Source organism: Saimiri boliviensis, chromosome 2 (genome assembly GCF_048565385.1).
Source record: "Saimiri boliviensis isolate mSaiBol1 chromosome 2, mSaiBol1.pri, whole genome shotgun sequence".
In the NCBI taxonomy this organism is placed as follows: Eukaryota; Metazoa; Chordata; class Mammalia; order Primates; family Cebidae; genus Saimiri; species Saimiri boliviensis.
The window spans coordinates 25,983,165-26,006,778 of record NC_133450.1 but is presented as its reverse complement, the minus strand read 5'-3'; the positions used below and the strand labels follow the sequence as shown (position 1 = coordinate 26,006,778).

The following is a 23,614-nucleotide window of genomic DNA, read 5'->3' as shown; positions in this document are numbered from 1 at the left end:
TCCAGCCAGCCCTCCACACAAGCAAGTTAGGATGTCAAGAACCCATAATAAAACAATTTTGGCACATTGTGTTTCTAGAAAGGGGCACTTCGTTCTCTTTTAAATACCAATGTCCCTTTAGGAAGATGCTAGTCAACAGTATCTTCATTTTGTAAATAAGAAAACCAAGGTCCAGAGAAATGTAAAGTAACCTGGCCCACAACATAGTGAATCAAATTGTTGAAAACTTGGTGTTTCCGACATTTTCCAAGCCGTCTGCCCTCAGACAAGACAGCAATGACTAGAATATCAAGAAATGTTCTCTCTCCTGTGAGACAGCTACAAAGAATACTTCGGGCAGGTCAGGATGGTGTAGGAGGAACAGCTAGAGGGCTTCCATAGCATGAACAATACAGCAAAGAAAAACAGGAAAAAAGCCTTAATCCCAGACAGACTAAACCTCAAAGACTGATATAGATCTTTAATTTAAAATCAAGTGAGTTTATTCATGAAGAAAACAGTAACAAAAGGCCCTTGGGACTTTTTTATTCCAACAATTAAAGTTGCATTAAAAAGACAACAGGGAGTCTGGGGCCCGAAATGTCAAGTGGAAAAACGAAATTCCTCTTTCCCTGGGTTCACATGTATTTTTTTGGCAAGAGAGAGTTGTGATTAGCTTCTTTTCTAAGAGACAAGACTTTCCAGTTCCATTGTTTTCAAGTGTAAAGGATTCTTCTGTGAGAACCAGAGAAGATCAAAGAGATCAAATAATTTGATGACTCAGGGAGTTAAGATGAGAGGTTCACGGAACCCCAATTTTACCATAAATTACCAGATGCAGTGGAGAGAGGGGCGCTATATTTCCCATTAATAAAATCTGAGGTATCTAAAGACTCTGCAGACACGGAAACTCACCTCTACCTCCCTCAAAGGAAATGGCAGAGGCTGAGAAGGCTGTTGTGGAAGAACATAGCTTCTTGGACTGACTTCTAACGTACGCTAGAGGCAACATGTAACTAGGATCAGACCATGGCGAATACTTCTCTGAGCAAAGTGGCTAATGCGTTTACTTCTGCATGGGTTCCAAGGCAACAGTATGATCAACGATGAGTTCTTCCCTGTCTCTGTTTTTGGCTTGTCTGGGTGATGAAGTTCATGGCAATACCTAACAACATGGTCATTTACAGTAAGAAGGTGACTGAGTAAAAGGATGGGATCTCCAAGTCTCAGCTGTCAGGGTTTATCCTGGCCCGTTTTACTTGGGTATCCTGGTCCTCCAGATGGCAGAAGCTTTCTGTAGTGATGTCTCTTTTTTTATCCTCCATGGGCTCTAAAGGGAAATTCTGGTCTGTGGCCAGCACCTGTCGAACGGTCATGTTAACACGAGCAGTCTTCAAGTAGCTGGCACACACCTGCCAGTCCTCCACAGAACAGGGCTCTATCATTGAATCTCTGGGGAGCACAGCAGGGAGAGGTGCCTCTAGGCAGTGAGGCAGGCCTTCCCCCTCTGGATTTGGAAGGACACGAGGGACAGCATGGTTCAACAGGCGGCTGAAACCCGACATTATCATGATGTCACCACTGTGCATAAACATGGCCGTGGGGGCCTCATCCCTTTGCAGACCACCCAGGAGAAAGATGGCAGACTGTCCAAAGCTACAAAAAATAAGTAAAAACAACACAACACACAACAGTTAAGTTTTGTTTACTGACCATGACTGGGAAAGTTACTGCCAACTGTGTTATTTTCTAATTTCAGCTTGACATTTATTGCTCCCAAATCCTCCTTTTTAAACAGTGCTAAGATCCTTCTCTTCTGGCTTGTGTCTATGAGTGACCAACTCATGACCTTCTACCTGTACTTATGACAGCCCACAGAACTGCTGCAAAATAAAATTTGATGCAGTTAAATAAGCAAATGGAGAACTCAGCTTTAACATTATCCATTTAAGTTTTATTGATTTTTTTTTTAGATAGTCTTTTTTTTTTTTTTTTTTGAGACGGAGTTTCGCTCTTGTTACCCAGGCTGGAGTGCAATGGCACGATCTCGGCTCACCGCAACCTCCGCCTCCTGGGTTCAGGCAATTCTCCTGCCTCAGCCTCCTGAGTAGCTGGGATTACAGGCACGCGCCACCATGCCCAGCTAATGTTTTGTATTTTTAGTAGAGACGGGGTTTCACCATGTTGACCAGGATGGTCTCGATCTCTTGACCTCGTGATCCACCCGCCTCGGCCTCCCAAAGTGCTGGGATTACAGGCTTGAGCCACCGTGCCCGGCCTAGATAGTCTTACTCCGTCACTCAGGCTAGAGTGCAGTGGTGCGATCTTGGCTCACTGCAACCTGTCTCCTGGGTTCATGCCTTAGCCTCCAGAGTAACTGGGATTACAGGTGTGTGCCACCATGACTGATTAATTTTTGTATTTTAGTAAAGATGGGTTTTACTATGTTGGCCAGGCTAATCTCGAACTCCTGACCTCAAGTGATCCACCTGCCTCAGTCTCCCAAAGTGCTGGGATTACAGGCATGAGCTACTGATGCATCTTTGAGTCTTTCAATAAAATCATGAGTTCTTTACTATGTTTATCATTCCTCATTATAAAGCAGTTAATAAAAGGTACTTTGCAAAGATACAGGTGCAAAACTTGGCACAAATATATTTATTTATTTTAAAAGATGGGGTTTCACCATGATGGCCAGGCTGGTCTTGAACTCCTGACCTCAGGTGATGCACCCACCTTGGCCTCCCAAAGTGCTAGGATTACAGGCGTGAGCCACCGCGCCTGGCCACTTGGCACAAATTTAAACTTACTTTTAGGGAGACAAGGAGAGTAAACTACTCAGGTTTTTGTGCTTTGCTCTATATTTTGCTCTTCTATTCCAAAGGAATAAGCAAAGCCCTTTTTCCAAAAGCAAAGCATTTGACTTTTTTGGCCTTCCACTGTCTATTCCACAAAGCACTGACAATATCTCTCATGATAAAAGGTAGGCTCCATATGTCTTAAACAGAAATAGTAACTATAACTTGTTAAAATTCCCAGAAGTGAAAGATTTAGAGTCTAACCGTTTTTTTTTTTAAAGTTAAATATCTGTATTTATTTTAGGTTAAAATGCCTTAGAAAAAAGAATTACATGATAAAAAGTAATCCCAAATCCCTGGAACTAACTCACCTGAATGACAGCAAGGGTTTGGAGTGATCTAGTTCAGATCTGTCTACGTGGATGCCCAGTGTGGAGTCCAGGTGGTAGTAATTCAGGATACCTGCTTCGGCTCGGAAACCCTGAAACCCACAGGCAGCGGCTACTTGCTCTGAGAGGAAAGCCAGGTCAGAAGGGAAAGGTGTGTAATGATCTGCTGAGTATTTCTTTGGTAAATGTAGAGAGAATAAAAAAATACACAATGATCTCAGGAATATAGGAAACCGTGGCATAAGATTAATTATCACTTAAAAATAATCTAACATATTAACACAGCATTATCTATCCACCTTTTTTTTTGATGGAATTTCACTCTTGTCTCCCAGGCTGGAGTGCAATGGCAAGATCTTGGCTCACCACCAACCTCCACCTCCTGGGTTCAAGTGATTCTCCTGCCTTAGCCTCCCGAGTAGCTGAGATTATAGCCATGTACCACCACGCCCAGCCACTTTTTTGTATTTTTAGTAGAGATGGGGTTTTACCATGTTAGCCAGGCTAGTCTTGAACTCCTGACCTCAGGTGATCTGCCCATCTCAGCCTCCCAAAGTGTTGGGATTACAGGCGTGAGCCACAGCACTGGCTCACCTTTTTTTTTTTTTTTAAAAGACAGGTTCTCATTCTGTTGCCCAGTGTTGTGATCATGGCTCACTGTAGCCTAGACCTCCGGGTCTCAAGTGATCCTCCTAACTCAGTTCCCAAGTAGGTAGGACCACAGGTGCATGCCACCACGCCTGGCTAATTTTTTTTTTTTTTTTTTTTTGGCAGAGAGAAGGTCTTAATACGTTGCCTAGACTGGTCTCAAACGATCCTCCTGCCTCAGTCTCCCAAAGCATTGTGATTACAGATGTGAGCCACCATGCCTGGCCTATCCATCCATTCTTGAGGTATCCAATTATTTAATAATAAGTAATTCAAAAACCCAAGCACCTGTTATGTAACAGGCACTGTGCTATATACTGTATTGAGACCATACATGAAGCAATTACTCCACCCTCCTCTAGTTAGTATACTTTACCCGTAAACAAGATAGTTCTGTTAGGGTAAAAAGGCAACTCAAAACTGTCACTGCCACGAGGTGCCTAAGAAAACACAATGACTAAATATAATGTAGGCCAGGCATGGTGGCTCACGCCTGTAATCCAAGCACTTTGGAGGCCAAGGTGGGTGGATCACGAGGTCAAGAGATCGAGACCATCCTGGTCAACATGGTGAAAGCCCGTCTCTACTAAAAAGACAAAAAAATTAGCTGGGCATGGTGGCGCATGCCGGTAATCCCAGCTACTCAGGAGGCCGAGGCAGGAGAATCGCCTGAACCCAGGAGGCGGAGGTTGCGGTGAGCCGAGATCGCGCCATTGCATTCCAGCCTGGGTGACGAGTCAAACTCCGTCTCAAAAAAAAAAAAAAAAAAGATAGTTTTAAACTAAGGAAATCTAAATGACATACAAATGTTATTATTATAGTAATATATTACTTTGGCCGGGCGCGGTGGCCCAAGCCTGTAATCCCAGCACTTTGGGAGGCCGAGGCGGGTGGATCACGAGGTCGAGAGATAGAGACCATCCTGGTCAACATGGTGAAACCCCGTCTCTACTCAAAATACAAAAAATTAGCTGGGCATGGTGGCTCGTGCCTGTAATCCCAGACTCAGGAGGCTGAGGCAGGAGAATTGCCTGAACCCAGGAGGCGGAGGTTGCGGTGAGCCGAGATCGCGCCATTGCACTCCAGCCTGGGTAACAAGGGCGAAACTCCGTCTCAAAAAAAAAAAAGAAAGGGATCATCCCACAAATACATAATCTTGATACCTTAAGCGTGGCCAGGAAGAAGTACAATTATATGGGCTAAAGAAGCCTATAAACAGAAAACCAAAGAATTAAGAAAATCTGAATACCTTACTGTCCCAGTTATAATGGTAGCCTAGGGTCACCCAACGCAGTTTCTCCAGTAAACTTCGGGGTCTTCGTTTGTTCACTTCTTTGAATCTGCAAAGATGGTGACAAAAGAGGATTTATTCATGTCAAATGGCAGCAATAGCCATTTGTGTGGACTCTGGAGTTAAATTTAGTATTACATGGTAAAAGCTGTTAGCCAAGACTAGTAGGAGAAATTAGAAGAGATAAATGAGTAGACCACAAATATGTTAACAGAGAAAAACATGCTAGCACTTCTAATTTATAATCTTTTGTTCTAAATCCTCTGCTGAATGGGGTCAACTTTAAATCACAAGCCTTCAGCATCTCAATAACAATAAAAGAAGAATGACAACAATGACAAAAGAAATGTCTTTACCTGTCCATGGTAAATGGGACCAAGAGCACTATGGGCAATAAAAAATATGACTTACAGAACATTTTCAGTTTGGTTTACTAAAAGTAGGGTATAATTAATCACAATGATTTCTATGTCTATACTGATGGTGGCTTCCCAAAATTGGAGGTTGGGAAAAAGTTTAGCAAAATATAGCATCAGGTACAATAAAAAGTAACTGGTTTAACATGACGTCTTTAACTCTGTATAATGTAGCCTAGATAATTGAGGCTAACAATTAAAGTACCATTGTAATTGATTTGTTTTCTAACATACCCCTGTTCAAAGCACAGGAGGTTTCTATAAAACTGAGAGGTGCCCTTTCTGCAATTATATCTTGTCTGATGAAATCTATGTGATTAACTACTCTTTTTCTGAAGAGGAAGCTTGTTTGTTTGGCTCTTCTCTAAACTTCTAAAAACACAAGAATGGTAGGCCTAATGACTCAGTTAATTTTTCTCTCTGTTATTTACATCATTGATCAATCAAAAAAAATTTTGGCCAAAAACTACAGCTGTTTAAAAGAGAAAAAATCAGAGTTCTTTAAGGAGTTATGTTGTGACAGGAAATGACAAATATAAGAATGAAAAGTCTACATAGAAATACGAGGGAAACTGAAAACAGTATAAAGTCTAGTACTAAAGTAAATAGCAGACTTTTGAGGGGCATGAGAATTAAGAAAAAGGAGAGTTCAAAGTCAGTTGTTGAATCAGTTGAGGCTTCTTGGCAGAGTTGGGAGTTGAGCACGGCACTGAAGAATGAGCAGCATTTAAACAGGGAGTGATGCAGTAGGCAATACGGGCACACAACACCAGCAAACGCAAAGGATTTATTGAGGCCCACACTGTTAAGTGGCATTCATCTTGATGTTTGACAACGAGTTTACAGAACAGATGCTATCTGTCCTCACAGAGTTTACATTCTAAGAAGGACATTATGACACATACATACATCAAGACCAGCAGATAAAAAGGAATGAACAAACACAGATTTATTTAGGACAGGTGTGCAGAAAAGAGACATAGCAGACTTGACTGATGGTCTGCTTACAAAGATGGTCCTTGGCAAGGTTCACACAATTCTCTGGAACTGTTAAGAATGGCTTACTGCACCTAAATTGTTTGTACAAACAATATGGTTTATGGCCAGCACCTGCTTTGCTTCTGGGTTTGTGATTTTGGCACATGTCAGGCAGAGGCTGCCTATACAAGCTCCTAGTAAAAACCTGGGCACTGAGCTTCTTTGGTAGACATTTCACAGATTTTGTCACAACCCATTGTCATATCCTGTGTGACTTCGTTCGGAGAGGACTTTTGGAGGCATGCACCTGGTTTTCCCTGAATTTTGCTCCATGCGCCTTTTCCCTTTGCTGATCTTGCCTTGTATGCTTTCACTGAGATAAATCTCATCTGTGAGTACAACCATATGCTGAGTCCTGTGAGTCCTTCTGGCGAATCATCAAATTTGGGTGTGGTTTTGGGGACTCCCTGACACAACAGGAGACCAAAAACTAGTAATTCAGGAAAAAACATATATAAGGCTTGGCCACTGCAACTAACTGATTTAAACAATTACAATATGGATAACAACCATATATTACTTAATATTTGTGCATAAAAACTGAAAAACGGAAAAAAATTGTAGATCACAACTTGAGGTCTACCAATGTTTATTCAGCTAATGGTACAAATGAAAGAACTCCCTGATGTTCTCCTCTAGAGAACATGTTCTATTTTAGTAGCCTGAGACAGAAAAATAAGCATGACTCATGCGGACTTTGTGGTTAATGGAAATATAAATGTAGTTCCAGAGTTACATAAGCACCCTACAGAGGTGATCCATTCTATTTTTCTTTCCAAGGTATTACTTTGCAGCCAATTCCTTATTTTAAGGCAATCTCTAGGATACAAGAAAATGCTGTTGAAGAAAAGGATGATGATGATCTTATGGATACTGAAGCTATGTGTTTTTGAGGAGTGGGAAAAAGAAAGAGAGTAGAAGTGGCAGTAAAAGATGAAAGAAGTTGGTCATCTAAGGCTGGAATCCAGAACTCAAAATAGATGGTACCCTGAGTATCTAAATGGCAGAGTCTTTTAAATGAAACAAAAACCAAAAATATAGAGATGTGGTCTCAGTATGTTGCCCAGAATGGTCTTAAACTCCTTGGCTCAAGCAATCTTTCTGCCTTGGCCTCCCAGAGTGCTAAGTTTACAGGTGTGAGCCACCGCACCCAGCTGCAGGGTCTTTTTTTTTTTTTTTAACAGTCCAGAGAACACCTATTATGCTATGAATCCATAGGGAATAGGGTCCAGCAGCTCAGCCTCCTTCCCATTGGATCTCACAAAGTATGCTTCTCTGAGTGGAGCAGGCTGGCGCTTCTGCTGAACGCAGGGACCTTTCTCTTTGGCATCTTTCTTTTTCTGATCATTTTCCTTCACACATTTCAGGAAGCTGTCTTGGCTCTTAGTGTGCTTAATGTGCTCAATATGCACATTAATTCTCTTGCTCTTATTTGTTTACAACAATGCCAACAGCATGCTGGAGAACACTGTAGACCTTTCCAGTTTTGCCATGGTAACACTTGGGGGACAATCTTTTTTGAACAGTACCCATTTCCATTATGTCCACAATATCATCCTCCTTTTTTTTCTTTTCTTTGAGATGGAGTCTTGCTCTGTCACCCAAGCTGGAGTGCAGGGGTGCAATCTTGGCTCACTGGAGCCTACACCTCCCGGGTTCCAGCAAGTCTCCTGCTTCAGCCTCCCGAGTAGCTGGGATTACAGGTACACGCCACCACGCCCAGCTAATTTTTTGTATTTTTAGTAGAGACAGGGTTTCACCATGTTGGCCAGGCTGGAACTCCTGACCTCAGGTGATCCGACCGCCTTGGCCTCCCGCAGTGCTCGGATTACAGGCATAAACTACCATGCACAGTTGACAATATCACCTTCTTATAGATACGCATATACATGGCCAAAGGAACAACCCCATGTTTTCTAAAAGGCCTAGAGAACATCCATTAGGTATCTCTCTCTCCTCTTTCCCTCTGTGTTCATCATTTTGGCAAATTACTAGAAGACGGCAGTTCCATTTGCCATTACTGGAAGATGGCAAATTACTATACAGGCGATTCTAGAGAGTCCTAAGAGCTCTACAGAAAGCCTTTACAGAACCTGTCTGTATCACACTTAATTTTTGCCCAGTGTTTCTCAAACTTCAATGTATATCAGAATCATCTAGAAGGCATGCTGAAACTCACATGGCTAGGTCCAGGCCCACAAATTCTTATTCAGCAGCCCCGGAGTGGGGCTTAAGAACTGCATTTCTTTTTTTTTTTTTTTTAAGACGGGGTTTCACCATGTTGGTCAGGCTGGTCTTGAACTCCTGACCTCAGGTGATCCGCCCGCCTTGGCCTCCAAAGTGCTTGGATTACAGGTGTGAGCCGCCACACCCGGCCAAGAACTGCATTTCTAATAAGTTCCCAAATGACACTTACGCTGCTGGTCCAAGAACTACACTTTGAAAACCACTATTCTAAACTAAAAAACTAAACACAGTATCTTCATCTCCTTCAGTTCAACAACAGATTCTTTTCTTTTCTTTCTTTTTTTTTTTGAGACGGAGTTTTTCTCTTATTGCCCAAGCTGGAATGCAATGGGGCGATCTCAGCTCACTGCAACCTCTGCCTCCCAGGTTCAAGCAATTCTCCTGCCTCAGCCTCCCAAGTAGCTGGGATTGCAGGCATGCACCACCACACCCGGCTAATTTTGCATTTTTTTTTTTTTTTTTGAGACGGAGTTTCACTCTTGCTACCCAGGCTGGAATGCAATGGCGCGATCTTGGCTCACTGCAACCTCCGCCTCCTGGGTTCAAGCAATTCTCCTGCCTCAGCCTCCCGAGCACCTGGGACTATAGGCGCGCGCCGCTATGCCCAGCTAATTTTTGTATTTTTAGTAGAGACGGGGTTTCACTTTGTTGACCAGGATGGTCTCAATCTCTTGACCTCGTGACCCACCCGCCTCGGCCTCCCAAAGTGCTGGGATTATAGGCGTGGGCCACCACACCTGGCTAATTTTGTATTTTTAGTAGAGACGGGGTTTCACCATGTTGGCCAGGCTGGTTTCGAACTCTTGACCTCAGGTTATTCACCCCACCTTGGCCTCCACACAGTCATAGCTTGCTGCAGGCTTAAGCAGCAAGAATCCTCCCCACCTCAGCTTCCTGAGTAGCTAGAACTACAGGTGTGGTTTTCTGGTAGAGAAAGGGTTTCACCATGTTGGCCAGGCTGGTCTTGAATTCCAGACTTTAAGTGATCCACCCACCTCAGCCTCCCAAAGTGCTGGGATTACAGGCATGAGCCACTGTACCCAGTGAGAGATGTTATGTTGGCTTCTTAGAAAAGGAACTAACTTAGGTGCCAGGCGCAGTGGCTGACACCTGTAAACCCAGCACTTTGGGAGGCTAATTTTTAATTTTTTTGTAGAGACAGGGTCTCTCTATGTTGCCCAGGCTGGTCTTGAACATCTAGCTTCAATCAATCCTTCTGTGTTGGCTTCCCAAAGTATCAAGATTACAGACATGAGCCACTGTGCCCAGCCTCATTTTATGAAGAATCTCTACTATTACATCAGTATCAGACTGATCTGAAAAAATAAACCTAACACTAACGTAGCTTTGGGACTAATTCAAAAGATGATAATATTTTAGACATCTGATATGGCCCCAACAAACTAATTTTCCACCAAAAGATTTAGTCTAATATTCAAGAACAGAGGATACATTATAATTAACACAGGTTTATGTAATCATTAACAATAAAAATTATTGAAATTATAGTGACAGTATGAACAGAATCATCCTGTAATATGCCTTTTCTGATTTAGTTCTCTCTTTTTTTTTTTTTTTATTGAAACAGAGTGTTGCTGTCTGTCGCTCAGGCTAGAGTGCAAGTGCAGCTCACTGCAGCCTCCGCCTCCCGGGTGCAAGCGATTCTCCTGGCTCAGCTTCCTGAGAAGCTGGGATTACAGGCGTGCCACCACACCCAGCTAATCTTTGTATTTTTAGTAGTGACGAGATTTCACCATGTTTGTCAGGCTGGTCTCAAACTCCTGACCTCATGACCTGCCAGCTTTAGCCTCCCAAAGTGCTGGGATTACAGGCGTGAGCCACCGTGCCTGACCTACACTAAATTCTTAATTGTGCTTTTTACAACCACTGTATTTTCAGTCCATTTCCTCCACTACCACAAGAGTTATTTTTCTAAAGTGAAAAATGTGTTATTAGTCTTGATAAATATCCACCGTTAACAGGACAAAGTTCACACACTTAGATGGCAGGGAGGACTATTTATATTCTCGTTCTAACTAACCTTTCTAGTGTTATCGCCAAGCATTTCCCACAAGCTATGCTGTTCTCCCATTTTTCGTGGCTGTGCCTCTGACTACAGTTTTCTCTACTGAAATGCTCTGCTCCACTCTCAGCCTAGCAAATTCTTCCAATTTGTTTTTCCATACACAATTTACACTCACTTCTGGGAAGTCTTCCTCTCAGTCATTTCCTATATTGTACCCCCAAAGCACCTTGCAACTTCTGTTCCAGTGTACATGTTTTGGTACAGCAAATGCCTTATTTAAGTACCTCGATTCCTCCTTTAACAGTCCCTCCCTCAAAGACAGGGAATGGGCTTTTATTCTTCTTCATAGGTATCCCAGCATCAAGTATTTTCTAAGACACAAATGTATATTATTTATTAAATTAGTGATAATAAGAAGAAAAGCTTGTATCGTCTTAGATCCTTCTCAAATTTAGCATTTTTTATTGGACTAATAAAGAGGGCATATCAACTTAATTGAAGTAATATTTACTGAGCACCTTCTAATATATACAAAGAACTGTGCTAGGTATCAAGGCTACAAAATTTTCAAGATGGGAGAGGAAGGCAATGGGATGACTCAAATCACTACAATAAATGCTATACTAGGATAACAAATAGTCTTAAAGAAGTAGAAAGAAAACAGGATTAATTCTGCTTCTGCAATGAGGCTATCAGCAGAAAAAAGCTTTCACATACATAAAAACAGATACAGAGTATTTCATAAGCTAATTTATGAAAAAAATAAAGCTAAGTTGTTATTTGGCAACTATGTTACACTGAATAATAATTTAAAAAATCAGGCAAAAAAATTTAAAAAACAAAAAATAGAGCTGGGTGTGGTTGTTCATGCCTGTAATCCCTGCACTTTGGCAGGCTGAGGTGGTGGCTCAGGAGGTCATGAGTTCGAGACCAGCCTGACCAGTGAAACCCCATCTCTACTGAAAGAAACCCTGTTTCTACTAAAAATACAAAATTAGCTGGGTGTGGTGGTGCATGCCTATAATCCCAGCTACTTGGGAGGCTGAGGCAGGAGAATCGTTTGAACCCGGAATGGGGAGGTTGCAGTGAGCTGAGATCATGCCATTGCAATCCAGCCTGGGCAAGACGAGCGAAACTCTGCCTCAAAATAAATAAATAAATAAATAAACAAATAAACAAATAAATAAATAAATAAGACAGAAAACTGTAGTTCCAGCTATTCAGGAGGCTGAGTTGGGAGAACTCGCTGAAGCCCGGTTCGAGGCATTCTGGGCAGTATAGCAAAATGCCATCCCTAAAATAATGTAGCAACAAACAAACTAAAGCAATAAGAAAGAATGAGGGGAAGCATGGGATCCTTTTTGATTTAATACGGGATATCTAAGATAGTATCAGAACAGAGACTTAAGGAAGCAAGACACTGCTTATCTAAGGGAAGAGTTCCTAGGTAGAAGAACAGCCTGTACAAAAAATATCTGAGCATACCTAATGTGTTTAAGGATAATACTGGAGGCCAACGTGGCAGAGAAGAACAAATGAAAAGGCAGGCCGGGCGCGGTGGCTCATGCCTGTAATCCCAGCACTTTGGGAGGCCGAGGCAGATGGATCATGAGGTCAAGAAATCGAGACCATCCTGGTCAACATGGTGAAACCCCGTCTCTACTAAAAATACAAAAAATTAGCGGGGCATGGTGGCGCGTGCCTGTAATCCCAGCTACTCGGGAGGCTGAGGCAGGAGAATTGCCTGAACCCAGGAGGTGGAGGTTGTGGTGAGCCGAGATTGCGCCGTTGCACTCCAGCCTGGGTAACAAGAGCGAAACTCCGTCTGAAAAAAAAAAAAAAAAGCCGGGCGCGGTGGCTCAAGCCTGTAATCCCAGCACTTTGGGAGGCTGAGGCGGGTGGATCACGAGGTCGAGAGATCGAGACCATCCTGGTCAACATGGTGAAACCCTGTCTCTACTAAAGATACAAAAAAAAATTAGCTGGGCATGGTGGCACGTGCCTGTAATCCCAGCTACTCAGGAGGCTGAGGCAGGAGAATTGCCTGAGCCCAGGAGGCGGAGGTTGCGGTGAGCCGAGATCGCGCCATTGCACTCCAGCCTGGGTAACAAGATCGAAACTCCGTCTCAAAAAAAAAAAAAAAAAAAAAAGAAAAAAGAAAAAAAAACAAATAACAAATGAAAAGGAAATGAGGTAGGATTGGTAGGAAATAAGAGTAGAGAGGTAGCTGGGGGCCAGATCATCTCGGCCTTACAGGCCATGGTAAGGATTCTGGATTTTTTTTCTAAATGTGATGATCTTATATAACAAAGAATTTGACTGGTCTTTGTCCCTGGCTCCTGCCAGGGAGCTTCTAAACCCTTGAAATTTCCTGAGTAACGGAAGTGTCACTGTTAAATCAAGGTGGGCCCATGGAACCACACCTGAGTTTGTGCTAAGAAGGGAAACTGGTTAGGAGGCTACTGCAGTGCTCTAAGTAAGAAATGATGGCAGCTTAGACCAATGCAGTTGTGATGGAGATGATGAGAAATGGCTGAATTTATTCTGGCTTTGAAGCCTAGGATATATGCTAGAGGACTGCATTTAAAGTTTTTTTTTTTTTTGAGATTTAGTCTCACCCTGTTGCCCAGGCTGGAGTGCATTGGCATGATCTCAGCTCACTGCAACCTCTGCCTCCTGGGTTCAAGTGATTCTCCTGCCTCAGCCTCCTGAGTAGCTAGGATTACAGGCACGTGCCACCACGCCTGGCTAATTTTCGTACTTTAGTAGAGACAGGGTTTCACCACGTTTGTCAGGCTGGTCTGGAACTCCTGATCTCATATCTGCCCACGTTGGCCTCCCAAAGTGCTGGAATTACAGGCGTGAACCACTGCACCCTACCTTAAAAGTTTTTTAATGCTCGCACAGTGGCTGCATTCTACGTCTGGGATATGTCATGTTAGATTTATCTGGTCTCCTCCTGATGAAAAAGACTGTTTTGCTTTTTTTTTTTTCTGTTATAAACAATGTCACAATGAAGATGTTTGCACATAAGTCTTTGTACACTTGTACAAGAATCTCTAGCTACACTATTCACTTGGAAGAAAACATAGAATTAACGTACCCTAATTTTGTCAACAGTACTATTTTTGCTTAAGTTCAAGTATGTCTCCTTCATTTCCTACTTAAAAGTTTTTTCCGGCTGGGCGCGGTGGCTCAAGCCTGTAATCCCAGCACTTTGGGAGGCCGAGGCGGGTGGATCACAAGGTCGAGAGATCGAGACCATCCTGGTCAACAGGGTGAAACCCCGTCTCTACTAAAAATACAAAAAAATAGCTGGGCATGGTGGCTCGTACCTGTAATCCCAGCTACTCAGGAGGCTGAGACAGGAGAATTGCCTGAACCCAGGAGGCGGAGGTTGCGGTGAGCCGAGATTGCGCCATTGCACTCCAGCCTGGGTAACAAGAGTGAAACTCTGTCTCAAAAAAAAAAAAAAAAAAAAAAAAAAAGTTTTTTCTTCCCTAACCATAGAATTCTAGAAAATTAAAATCAAAAGGATCTTAGAGGTCCTCTAGTTCAGTGTTTCTCAATGTCAGAGATGTTATGACACCTAATCAGAATCTCCAGGGGAACTTTTTTGAACAACAGACTCCCTTTCTGAGAGACTCTGGGAAAGTTGGGAGAGCTGTCATGTACTATCCACATGACCCTGACTGATCATGATTCAATTACCTTGAATGGCTTATCCAGTCCAATACCTTCATTTCCCACAAGAGAAAACTGAAGCACGCATCACATAGTGACAGAATGAAAACTTGCCCTTAATCGATTTTCAATGCTGCTAGCACAATATCTGAGCATATCAATTTCTTCAAACCTTTGACAACATAAGGTATGACCATCACATTTTTTATTTTTGCTAATTTATTAAGCAAACAAAAAAAAGGTATCTCACCATTGTTTACAGGATGATTTATTACAGAGATTCATCTGAGCTATCTTAGAAGACAGCTGGGATTTCTGCAGAGTCATATATCAGAAGGAAAAAAATCAATTACTTGAAAATACAGGCTGGTTTAATAGCAGTAGGTTCTCTTGGACTAATTTCACTCAACCACGGTCTTCCTTTCCCTGGCTCTCAGTTCTGAAGAAGACATTACTAAAAGCTTATGGACAGGGTTTTCCTCACTGCTCCTGTCTATACCCTAACCTACAGACCAGGGTTTAAAGAAAAACCACTGAATTTTACTTCTCCTTTCCTCGTGAGAAAATCTTCTATTTCCTCTGTTAGAATCAGCATGACAGTTTTTGAAAACTACACCATTAAGGCCACTTAACACCAAACAGGACACAAAGTTGGTAAAATGGTGTTAACTGGCACTTTTAAGGACTTCTCACAAATTATCTTGTTTAATCTTCATACTATTCAATAAAGAAAAGACTGTTATGAGACACAGAAATGTGAAGAAGCTTGCTCAAGGTTACGCAGCTATTATGTGGTAGAGCTGTGATTTGAACACAGGCAGTCTGACTCCAGAACTGGTGCTCTACATTAGTGGTCTTCAACCTTTTTGGCACCAGGGACCAGTTTCATGGAAGACAATTTGTCCGTGGATGGAGTAGGGATAGAAATGGGGGGCGGTTTGGGGATGAAACTGTTCCACCTCAGATCATCAGGCATTAGATTCTCATAAGGAGTGAACAACCTAGATCCCTTGCATGTACAGTTCACAACAGGGTTTGCGCTCCTATGAGAATCTAATGCTGCTGATCTGACAGGAGGCGAAACTCAGGTGGTAATGGTCGCCTGCCTAGGTACGTGGCCCGGTGTTTGGGGATCCCTGCTCTACATCACTAAACCCTTTACCATCTGGCCCGAATCCACCTCTCCTGCTTCATGTTTTACCAATTCTGCCTACCCATCGCTTCCAGGAATCATTTTCTACAATCTACCTCCAATCTAGCTACTTAAATGATCATTCACATTATATCTTATAATGTCTATCCTTACATCTACCAAATCGTAGTTATTTATTTTAATGTTATTATTTATTTATTTTTGAGATGGAGTCTCGCTCTGTCACCCAGGCTGGAGTGCAGTGGCATGATTTTGGCTCACTGCAGCCTCCACCTTCCGGGTTCAAGCAATTCTCTTGCCTCAGCCTCCTGAGTAGCTGGGATTATAGGCATGCACCATCATGCCTGGCTAATTTTTGTATTTTTAGTAGAGACGGGGTTTCACCATGTTGGTCAGCCTGGCCTCAAACTCCTGACCTTGTGATCTGCCCACTTCGGCCTCCCAAAGTGCTAGGATTATAGGCATGAGCCATTGTGCCCGGTCTATTTAAAATTTTTTTGAGACAGTCTCTACTCAGCCTGCCGAGTAGTTAGGACCACAGGTGCATACCACCATGTCCAGCTAATTAAAAAAATTTTTGTTTGTAGAGATGGGGTCTTGCTATGTTGCCAAGACTGGTAACTCCAGGCCTCAAGTGATCTTCCCACCTTGGCCTCCCAAAGTGTTGAGATTACAGGCATGACCCACCAAGCCCAGTTCCAAATTATGTCTAATTATCTGTTTGTTTTTGTCCTCAGCTAAAGTACAAATCTCTTGAAGACAGAAATTGTTTCTTATCTGCCTTTGAATCTCTAACATTCAAGCACAGTGTCTGACAACAGCAGAAACTCAATAGGTATCTATTGAATAAACATAAGAAAGTATACATCCTGTGCTCCTGTCTTACAGGACAATTTATTCTGTCTCATCTTTGCTCAGGCTGCTTTCTCTACTCAGTAGCACCTTCTTACTTTTCTGACTGGCTAACTCCTACTCATTTTTGAGGATCAGTTCAAAGGGACAGTGAAAAGAGGATAACCCAATTAAAAAATGATTTTTTTCAGGCCAGGCTTGGTGGCTTTTAAGACAGAGTCTCACTCTGTTGCCCAGGCTGGAGTGCAATGGCATGATTTCGGCTCAGTGCAACCTCCACCTTCTGGATTAGTAGTCTGTAGTCCCAGCACTTTGAGGGGCCAAGGTGGGAGAATCACTTGAGGTCAGGAGTTCAAAAACAGCCTGGTGGACATGGTGAAACCCTGTTTCTATTAAAAATATGAAAATTAGCAGGACTTGGTGGCAGATGCCTGTAATCCCAGCAACTTGGGAGACTGAGGCAGGAGAACTGCTGTAATCCAGGAGATGGAGGTTGCAGTGAGCTGAGATCATGCCACTGCACTCCAGCCTGGGGGACAGAGTGAGACTCTACCTCAAAAAAAAAAAAAAGTCATTTTTTTCTCTTTGATACTTGTACCCTGCCTGGAATAATTATTTCCTCCTCTACGCTCCCACAGTATTTTTCTAAACCCTGTCGTAACACTTTCTGAGCTCTACAATAATTATTTCCACAGATAATGCATTCTTGACACTCGTTGAGGGCAGGGAAGGTGCCTTTATCTTTGTGTGTCCGAAGCCTAGCATCATGCCTGACACACTACTGATACTCATTAAGTACTGGTGGAATGAATGAATGAATGCTGAAGCATGAGGTGAAAATACTAGTTCTTCTCATGAGAAACAACTATCATAAAACAGCTAGTACCATTAAATCCATCTAGGAGAGTAGAAGCAAAGAGCTTTCAATGCTACCTTTCCCAGGACACTACAAGCCTTCAAACGAACTCACTTTGAGTAGAAAAAAATGGCTGAGGCTGAATGGAAACGGATCAGGTGATGATTAACGAGGATGAACTCAATATCTAAGCTATGATAAGCAAGTCTTCAAAATGGATCTCAATTTAATTTAACTGTCAAAGCATCTGTCCAGATATTCCTGGGGAAAGAAAACAATTGTGCTGTTTTTGCTTAGAAACAATGAGGGGGAAAAAAAATCTGGCCAGTCACTTAAACTGCATTGTTACAGAACAGTTCCTTCAAATACTGTGAGGATCTGAGCTGAGTATTAACACTTTATTCTGATCGACAAGACTTACCTCAGGAACTCTTTGCTTTGTTCCCACAGATCTTGGGTCTCTTCTTTGGCCATGTGTTTGTCCAGGTTACATACATTAGGTTTCTGGGAATATAACTTAAGACACTGTTTCACCCAGTGCCACTGGTAACCTGGGAGGAAGGGGTTTGGGATAAAAATAAACCCTATACAAAAGATGGGTGGGAAAAAAAGAAGAGGGGGAAATTATCCGTCAGTTATTCAAATGATTTTTGTTTGTTGACATCGTTATATCCACTATTTTGTTATTTTTAAAATTTAGTTCCCATTTTTTTTTTGGTCATGCTTCAAGTTAATGAACAGCTAGGTTTTGATGAACATTAGACATCTACCACTATGCAAATGTGTCCGGCTTTCTGGGTAGTCTCAACAGAAACAAATATTCCACAAGGTTAACTGTGTTATTCCAAAGCAAACTTCAGAAATGGCAGTGCTAAAAGTACACCTCTAATTCTTATCAGGTCTTGCCATTTAGAGACATCCAAGACTTCTTTACTTGCCTATTTCACTTATTACAGGCATGATTATATGAAATCTTATAATAAATTTTAACTAAAACAGATTTGAAAGTCATCATCTAATGAATGGCGTGCTGATTATTGGTCTATTTTCTCTCAGTTTCAAATCCACTCTTCTATATTTAACTTCATAAACATGGGGCTGAGACCCTGCCAACTCCCTTTCTTATTTGCCAGCTGGCTCTCTGCTAACCTGTACCTATAAGGGTCACTAATGGAAGACTGGAGGGCGGAAGTTGGTTCTAATACAGTTTTTCCACTTCACCAGAATTAGTCTCATTACGTCCTCTCCTCAGAAGTCTAAGCCCCAGTTCCATGTAGTCCCTCTTCCAAGCTTCTCAATATAGTAATCCCAAGCTCTTTTGTTGTTCCTCCCAGTTGTAGGGGTGACAGTTGCTTCCTGCAATTACTGTCTCTGTAATATCTCTGTGTTTGTAAACAACTATAGCTAACACACAACTCTAAGTGTGTTAAAGGTCTCTGTGACCTTGACAGCGACCTAACCTCATTTTCCTCCTCTGTAAAAGATTAGTAATAGGCCAGGTGCAGTGGTTCATGCCTGTAATCCCAGTGCTTTGGGAGGCTGAGATGGGCAGATTACCTGAGGTCAGGCCAGGAGTTTGAGACCAGCCTGGCCGACATGGTGAAACCCTGTCTCTACTAAAATACAAAAATTAGCCAGGCATGGTGGCAGGGACCTGTAATCCCAGCTACCTGGGAAACTGAGGCAGGAGAATCACTTGAAGCCAGGAGGCAGAGGTTGCAGTCAGCTGAGACTACACCACTGCACTCCAGCCTGGGTAACAAAAACAGACTGTCTCAAAAAAAAAAAAAAAAAAAAAAAAAAAAAAAAAAAAAAAATTAGAGATTAAAGGATAAAAAACCTTGTCTAGAAAGAAGGGGCAATAAAGACAAGTTAAACTCCTTTTTCAAGACCAGCTATGAAAGAAAATAAAAGCTTAGGCATAGTCATGTTTTTTAAGGACTGGCAAGACCTAAGTATGCTTACAGATTGTGAAGAAAGAGCCAACAGAGAAGAGCCAGTTGGAATCAGAAGAAACCGAGCAAGGTCTTCAAAGCTGGAAGAGGTAAAGAAGGTGAGCTCAAAGGGTAGAGAGACTGGCTCTGAACTGAAGGAATTCCTCTTCCTCTATGACTGGATGTGGAAATGAAAACATTTGTTTAAAAGTGTGGGGCCACTGGAAGCTGAAAGGGTTTGTGCCCAAAGGATTCAGTTTTCCCAGATAAACAGCAAGGTCATCTCAGCAAGACTGAGCATGGTTGGGGCAGGTCTTGAGGAACAAGAAGGAATCTAAGCAATGATATAAAAGACATGCATCACATAATTAGTGTAATGTTCCCCCTTGCAAAGGGATTTTAAAAACAGATGAACAGACTAAAGCTTAAAGATTTCTGAGTTAAATGTTGACAATAACTTAAAGGTCTTCAGTTCCTGGTTGAACTCCAGATCTAGTCTAGACCAGAGGTTAGCAAACATTTTCTGTCAAGGACTAGAGAGTAAAGACTTTAAGCTTTGAGGGTTATTTGGTCTCTTTATTTATTTTTTATTTTTTTGGGACGGAGTCTCGCTTTGTTATGTAGGTGCAATTTCTGGCTCACTGCAACCTCCACCTCCCGGGTTCAAGTGATTCTCCTGCCTCAGCCTCCTGAGTAGCTGGGATTACCTGGCTATTATTATTATTATTTTTTAGCAGAGTCAGGGTTTAGCCACGTTGAACACACTGGTCTTGAACTCCAGGCCTCAAGTGTTCTGCCTGCCTCGGGCCTCCCAAAGTGCTGGGATTATAGGCGTGAGCCACTGTGCTTGGTCTTATTTGTTTTTTTTTGTTTTTTTTTTTTGTTTTTTTTAAATAGAGATGTGGTTTCACCATGTTGGCCAAGCTGGTCTTGAACTCCTGGCCTCAAGTGATCCACCTATATCGGCCTCCCAAAGTGCTAGGATTACAGGCGTGAGCCACCGCGCCCAGCCTTAGTTGGTCTTTTTAGCACTTAATTCTGTCACTGTAGCCAGAAAGTAGCCATACATAGTAAGTAAACAAAAAGGTATGGTTGTATTTCAATAAACTGTGTTTACAATAAAACTATAGTTTGCCAACTATTGGTCTAGACTATTAGCAGTAACAATACATTTTATGGAAATATCCTTAGAGAGAATTACTACGGTAAGCAGACAGTAAAGACACTGGGCTGAGAGCCTCATACAGAAACAACTTTGTTATTACCGACTTTTCCTCTCTTCTCTTTGGCATATAATTTAGACATAGAATAATGATAAAGTTTAATAACAGCTATTAACAATACATAGGTTTGTTCCTGTCATTAATTACAGTAGATGCTAAAAATACCTAGATGCCTACAAATGTCAGCCACTGTGCTAGCAACCTTATGCTATCTCATTAATCTTCAGTAACTCCATGAGGAAGTTATTAATCCAGTTTTGCAGATAAGAGAACAGAAGCTCAGAGGGGTAACATGACTTCACTGATTCATCCCTCTCTCCTGGCCCATCACAAGGCCTGCACACATTTGGGATTAGACAGTCTGGGATATGACAGACAAAGTTGGATCTGTGGCCAAGGAACAAGAAAAACCAGTAAGCCCACACAGGCAACAAATCTATGCTCTTTGCATTTAAATACTAGGCTCTAACCAAATGAATCTCTGAACATCATCAATGGTCCACTATCAGAATTTGAAAGAGATTTAAAACCACATGCGATTCAGCTGAAAAGGAGGTTATGCTGACGTAGAAATACATAGAAAATTGGCCGGGCGCGGTGGCTCACGCCTGTAATCCCAGCACTTTGGGAGGCCGAGGCGGGTGGATCACGAGGTCAAGAGATTGAGACCATCCTGGTCAACATGGTGAAACCCCGTCTCTACTAAAAATACAAAAAATTAGCTGGGCGTGGTGGCGCATGCCTGTAATCCCAGCTACTCAGGAGGCTGAGGCAGGAGAATTGCCTGAACCCAGGAGGCGGAGGTTGCGGTGAGCCGAGATCGCGCCATTGCACTCCAGCCTGGGTAACAAGAGCGAAACTCTGTCTCAAAAAAAAAAAAAAGAAAAGAACCTGAAGATTCCTCTATTTACTAAATCTTACTAAAAGCACTTAAAATTCTATGTCTAGATTCTTGCAGATACAGAAAAAAAATATATAGACAGCTCAGAGATATTCAATGTGGACAGGTTCCTCATTGCAGCTGATTAATCCTGTTCTACCACTTAGTACTGTCAATAGCAGATACTCCAAACTAAACCTAATGAACAAAGTCATTGACCTTTTGGCATCAAGGAAACCTCATACAGACAATTTTTATCTTTAAGCGCTAATCTGATTTTTCATGTTTTTAAAAGTAGCTCCAAGATACACTTGGATTTTATGTTTCATTTATCAGTAAAATTCTTCAAATAATTTAGGAGAGTGATAGGATCATCAATATTCTGGAAAAAGATAGGAACCCCCCCTCCCTCACCCCACAACCCACCATCTGCTATCATCACAAGTTCATGAAATAAATAATATTATAATAATCCAAACATATCCGACTAATGGAATAATGCTTCCGGTTTAGTCCAAGCTTGAATGGTGACAGGAAATTTAACTTCTCTTTAGGCAGTCCATTTCAGATAACTGTTGTCTTCTTCTTATTGGGTTAAAAGCTGCCTCCCAGCCAGGTACAGTGGTTCAGGTCTGTAATCCAGCACTTTGGAAGGCCGAGGTAGGAGGATCACTTGAGCCCAGGGGTTCCAGACTAGCCTGGACAACATAGTAAGACTCCCGCCTCAACCAAAAAAAAAAAAAAAAAAAAAAAAATATGCTGGGCGTAGTGGTGAAACCCAATGGTCCGCTACTAGGGAGGCTGAGGTGGGAGGAACGTTTGAACTTGGGAGGTAAAGGCTGCAGTGAATCATGATTGTGCTACTGCACCCCACTGGGTGACAGAATGAGACCCCGTCTCAAGAAAACAAACAAAAAACCCCCCAAATCTGCATACTTTGTACCTACATGTTTTCCAGGTTAAAAAAAAAAATTGGCTGGGCATGGTGGCTCACGCCAGTAATCCAAGCACTTTGGAGGCTAAGGCGGGCGGATCACCTGGGTTTGGGAGTTCAAGACCAGCCTGACCAACATGGTGAAATCCCGTCTTAAAAAAAAAAAAAACAAGCCGGGCGCAGTGGCTCAAGCCTGTAATCCCAGCACTTTGGGAGGCTGAGGCGGGTGGATCACGAGGTCGAGAGATCGAGACCATCCTGGTCAACATGGCGAAACCCTGTCTCTACTAAAAATACAGAAAACTAGCTGGGCGTGGTGGCGCGTGCCTGTAATCCCAGCTACTTAGGAGGCTGAGCCAGGAGAATTGCCTGAGCCCAGGAGGTGGAGGTTGCGGTGAGCCGAGATCGAGCCATTGCACTCCAGCTTGGGTAACAAGAGCAAAACGCCGTCTCAAAAAACAAAAACAAAAACAAAAACACAACATATGTACATACATACATATATATATATATATATGAAAATATATAAATAAATACATATTTATATATATTTATATTTATATATTTATATATTATATATATATATTTATTAAATATATATATTTTTTATATATTAAATATATTATAAAAAGAAAAAATCTGGCCAGGCATGGTGCCTCACGCCTGTAATCCCAGAACTTCGAGAGGCCGAGGTGGGTGATCACCTGAGATCGGGAGTTCAAGACCAGCCTGATCAACATGGAGAAACCCCATCTTTACTAAAAATACAAAATTAGCCAGGTGTGGTGGCACATGCATGTAATCTCAGCTACTTGGGAGGCTGAGGCAGGAGAATCACTTGAACCCAGGAGGTGGAGGTTGCAATGAGCCGAGATCAAGCCAGTGCACTCCAGCCTGGGCAACAACAGCGAAACTCTGTCTCAAAAAATAAATAAATAAAATAAAATAAAATAAAATAAAATAAAATCTGCCTCTCTATAATTTTCAGTCATCGGTCCTGGATTCTGACACCTGGAGCAACCCCAAATCATTTTTATGTGCTTGATAAATGCACGGACCTAAGCAGTTAACAAATATACTAACATGTAATCCTCATAAGAACCTTGTGAAGTGGGGACTTTTTTTTTTTTTTGGGATGGAGTTTCACTCTTTGTTGCCCAGGCTGGAGTGCAGTGGTGCAATCTCAGCTCACTACAACCTCCACCTCCCAGTTTCAAGCAATTCTCCTGTCTTAGCCTCCTGAGTGGCGGGGATTAAAGATGCCCA

The 23,614-nt window shown here is 42.2% G+C and overlaps 1 protein-coding gene across 1 annotated transcript in view; it reads right to left on the bottom strand.

Annotated features, from left to right (window-relative positions):
• Positions 1-459: 459 nt before the first annotated feature.
• Positions 460-23,614, bottom strand: part of ALKBH1 (alkB homolog 1, histone H2A dioxygenase) — a 31,598-nt gene continuing 8,443 nt past the window's right edge. Inside the window, exons 3-6 of the mRNA XM_003924605.4 lie at positions 17,799-17,961; positions 5,064-5,154; positions 3,149-3,342; positions 460-1,635 (exon numbers count right to left, since the gene is read on the bottom strand). Of these exons, the coding sequence (XP_003924654.3) occupies positions 1,206-1,635; positions 3,149-3,342; positions 5,064-5,154; positions 17,799-17,961 (878 nt within the window). The 3' untranslated portion in view covers positions 460-1,205. The remainder of the gene's footprint in view (positions 1,636-3,148; positions 3,343-5,063; positions 5,155-17,798; positions 17,962-23,614) is intronic.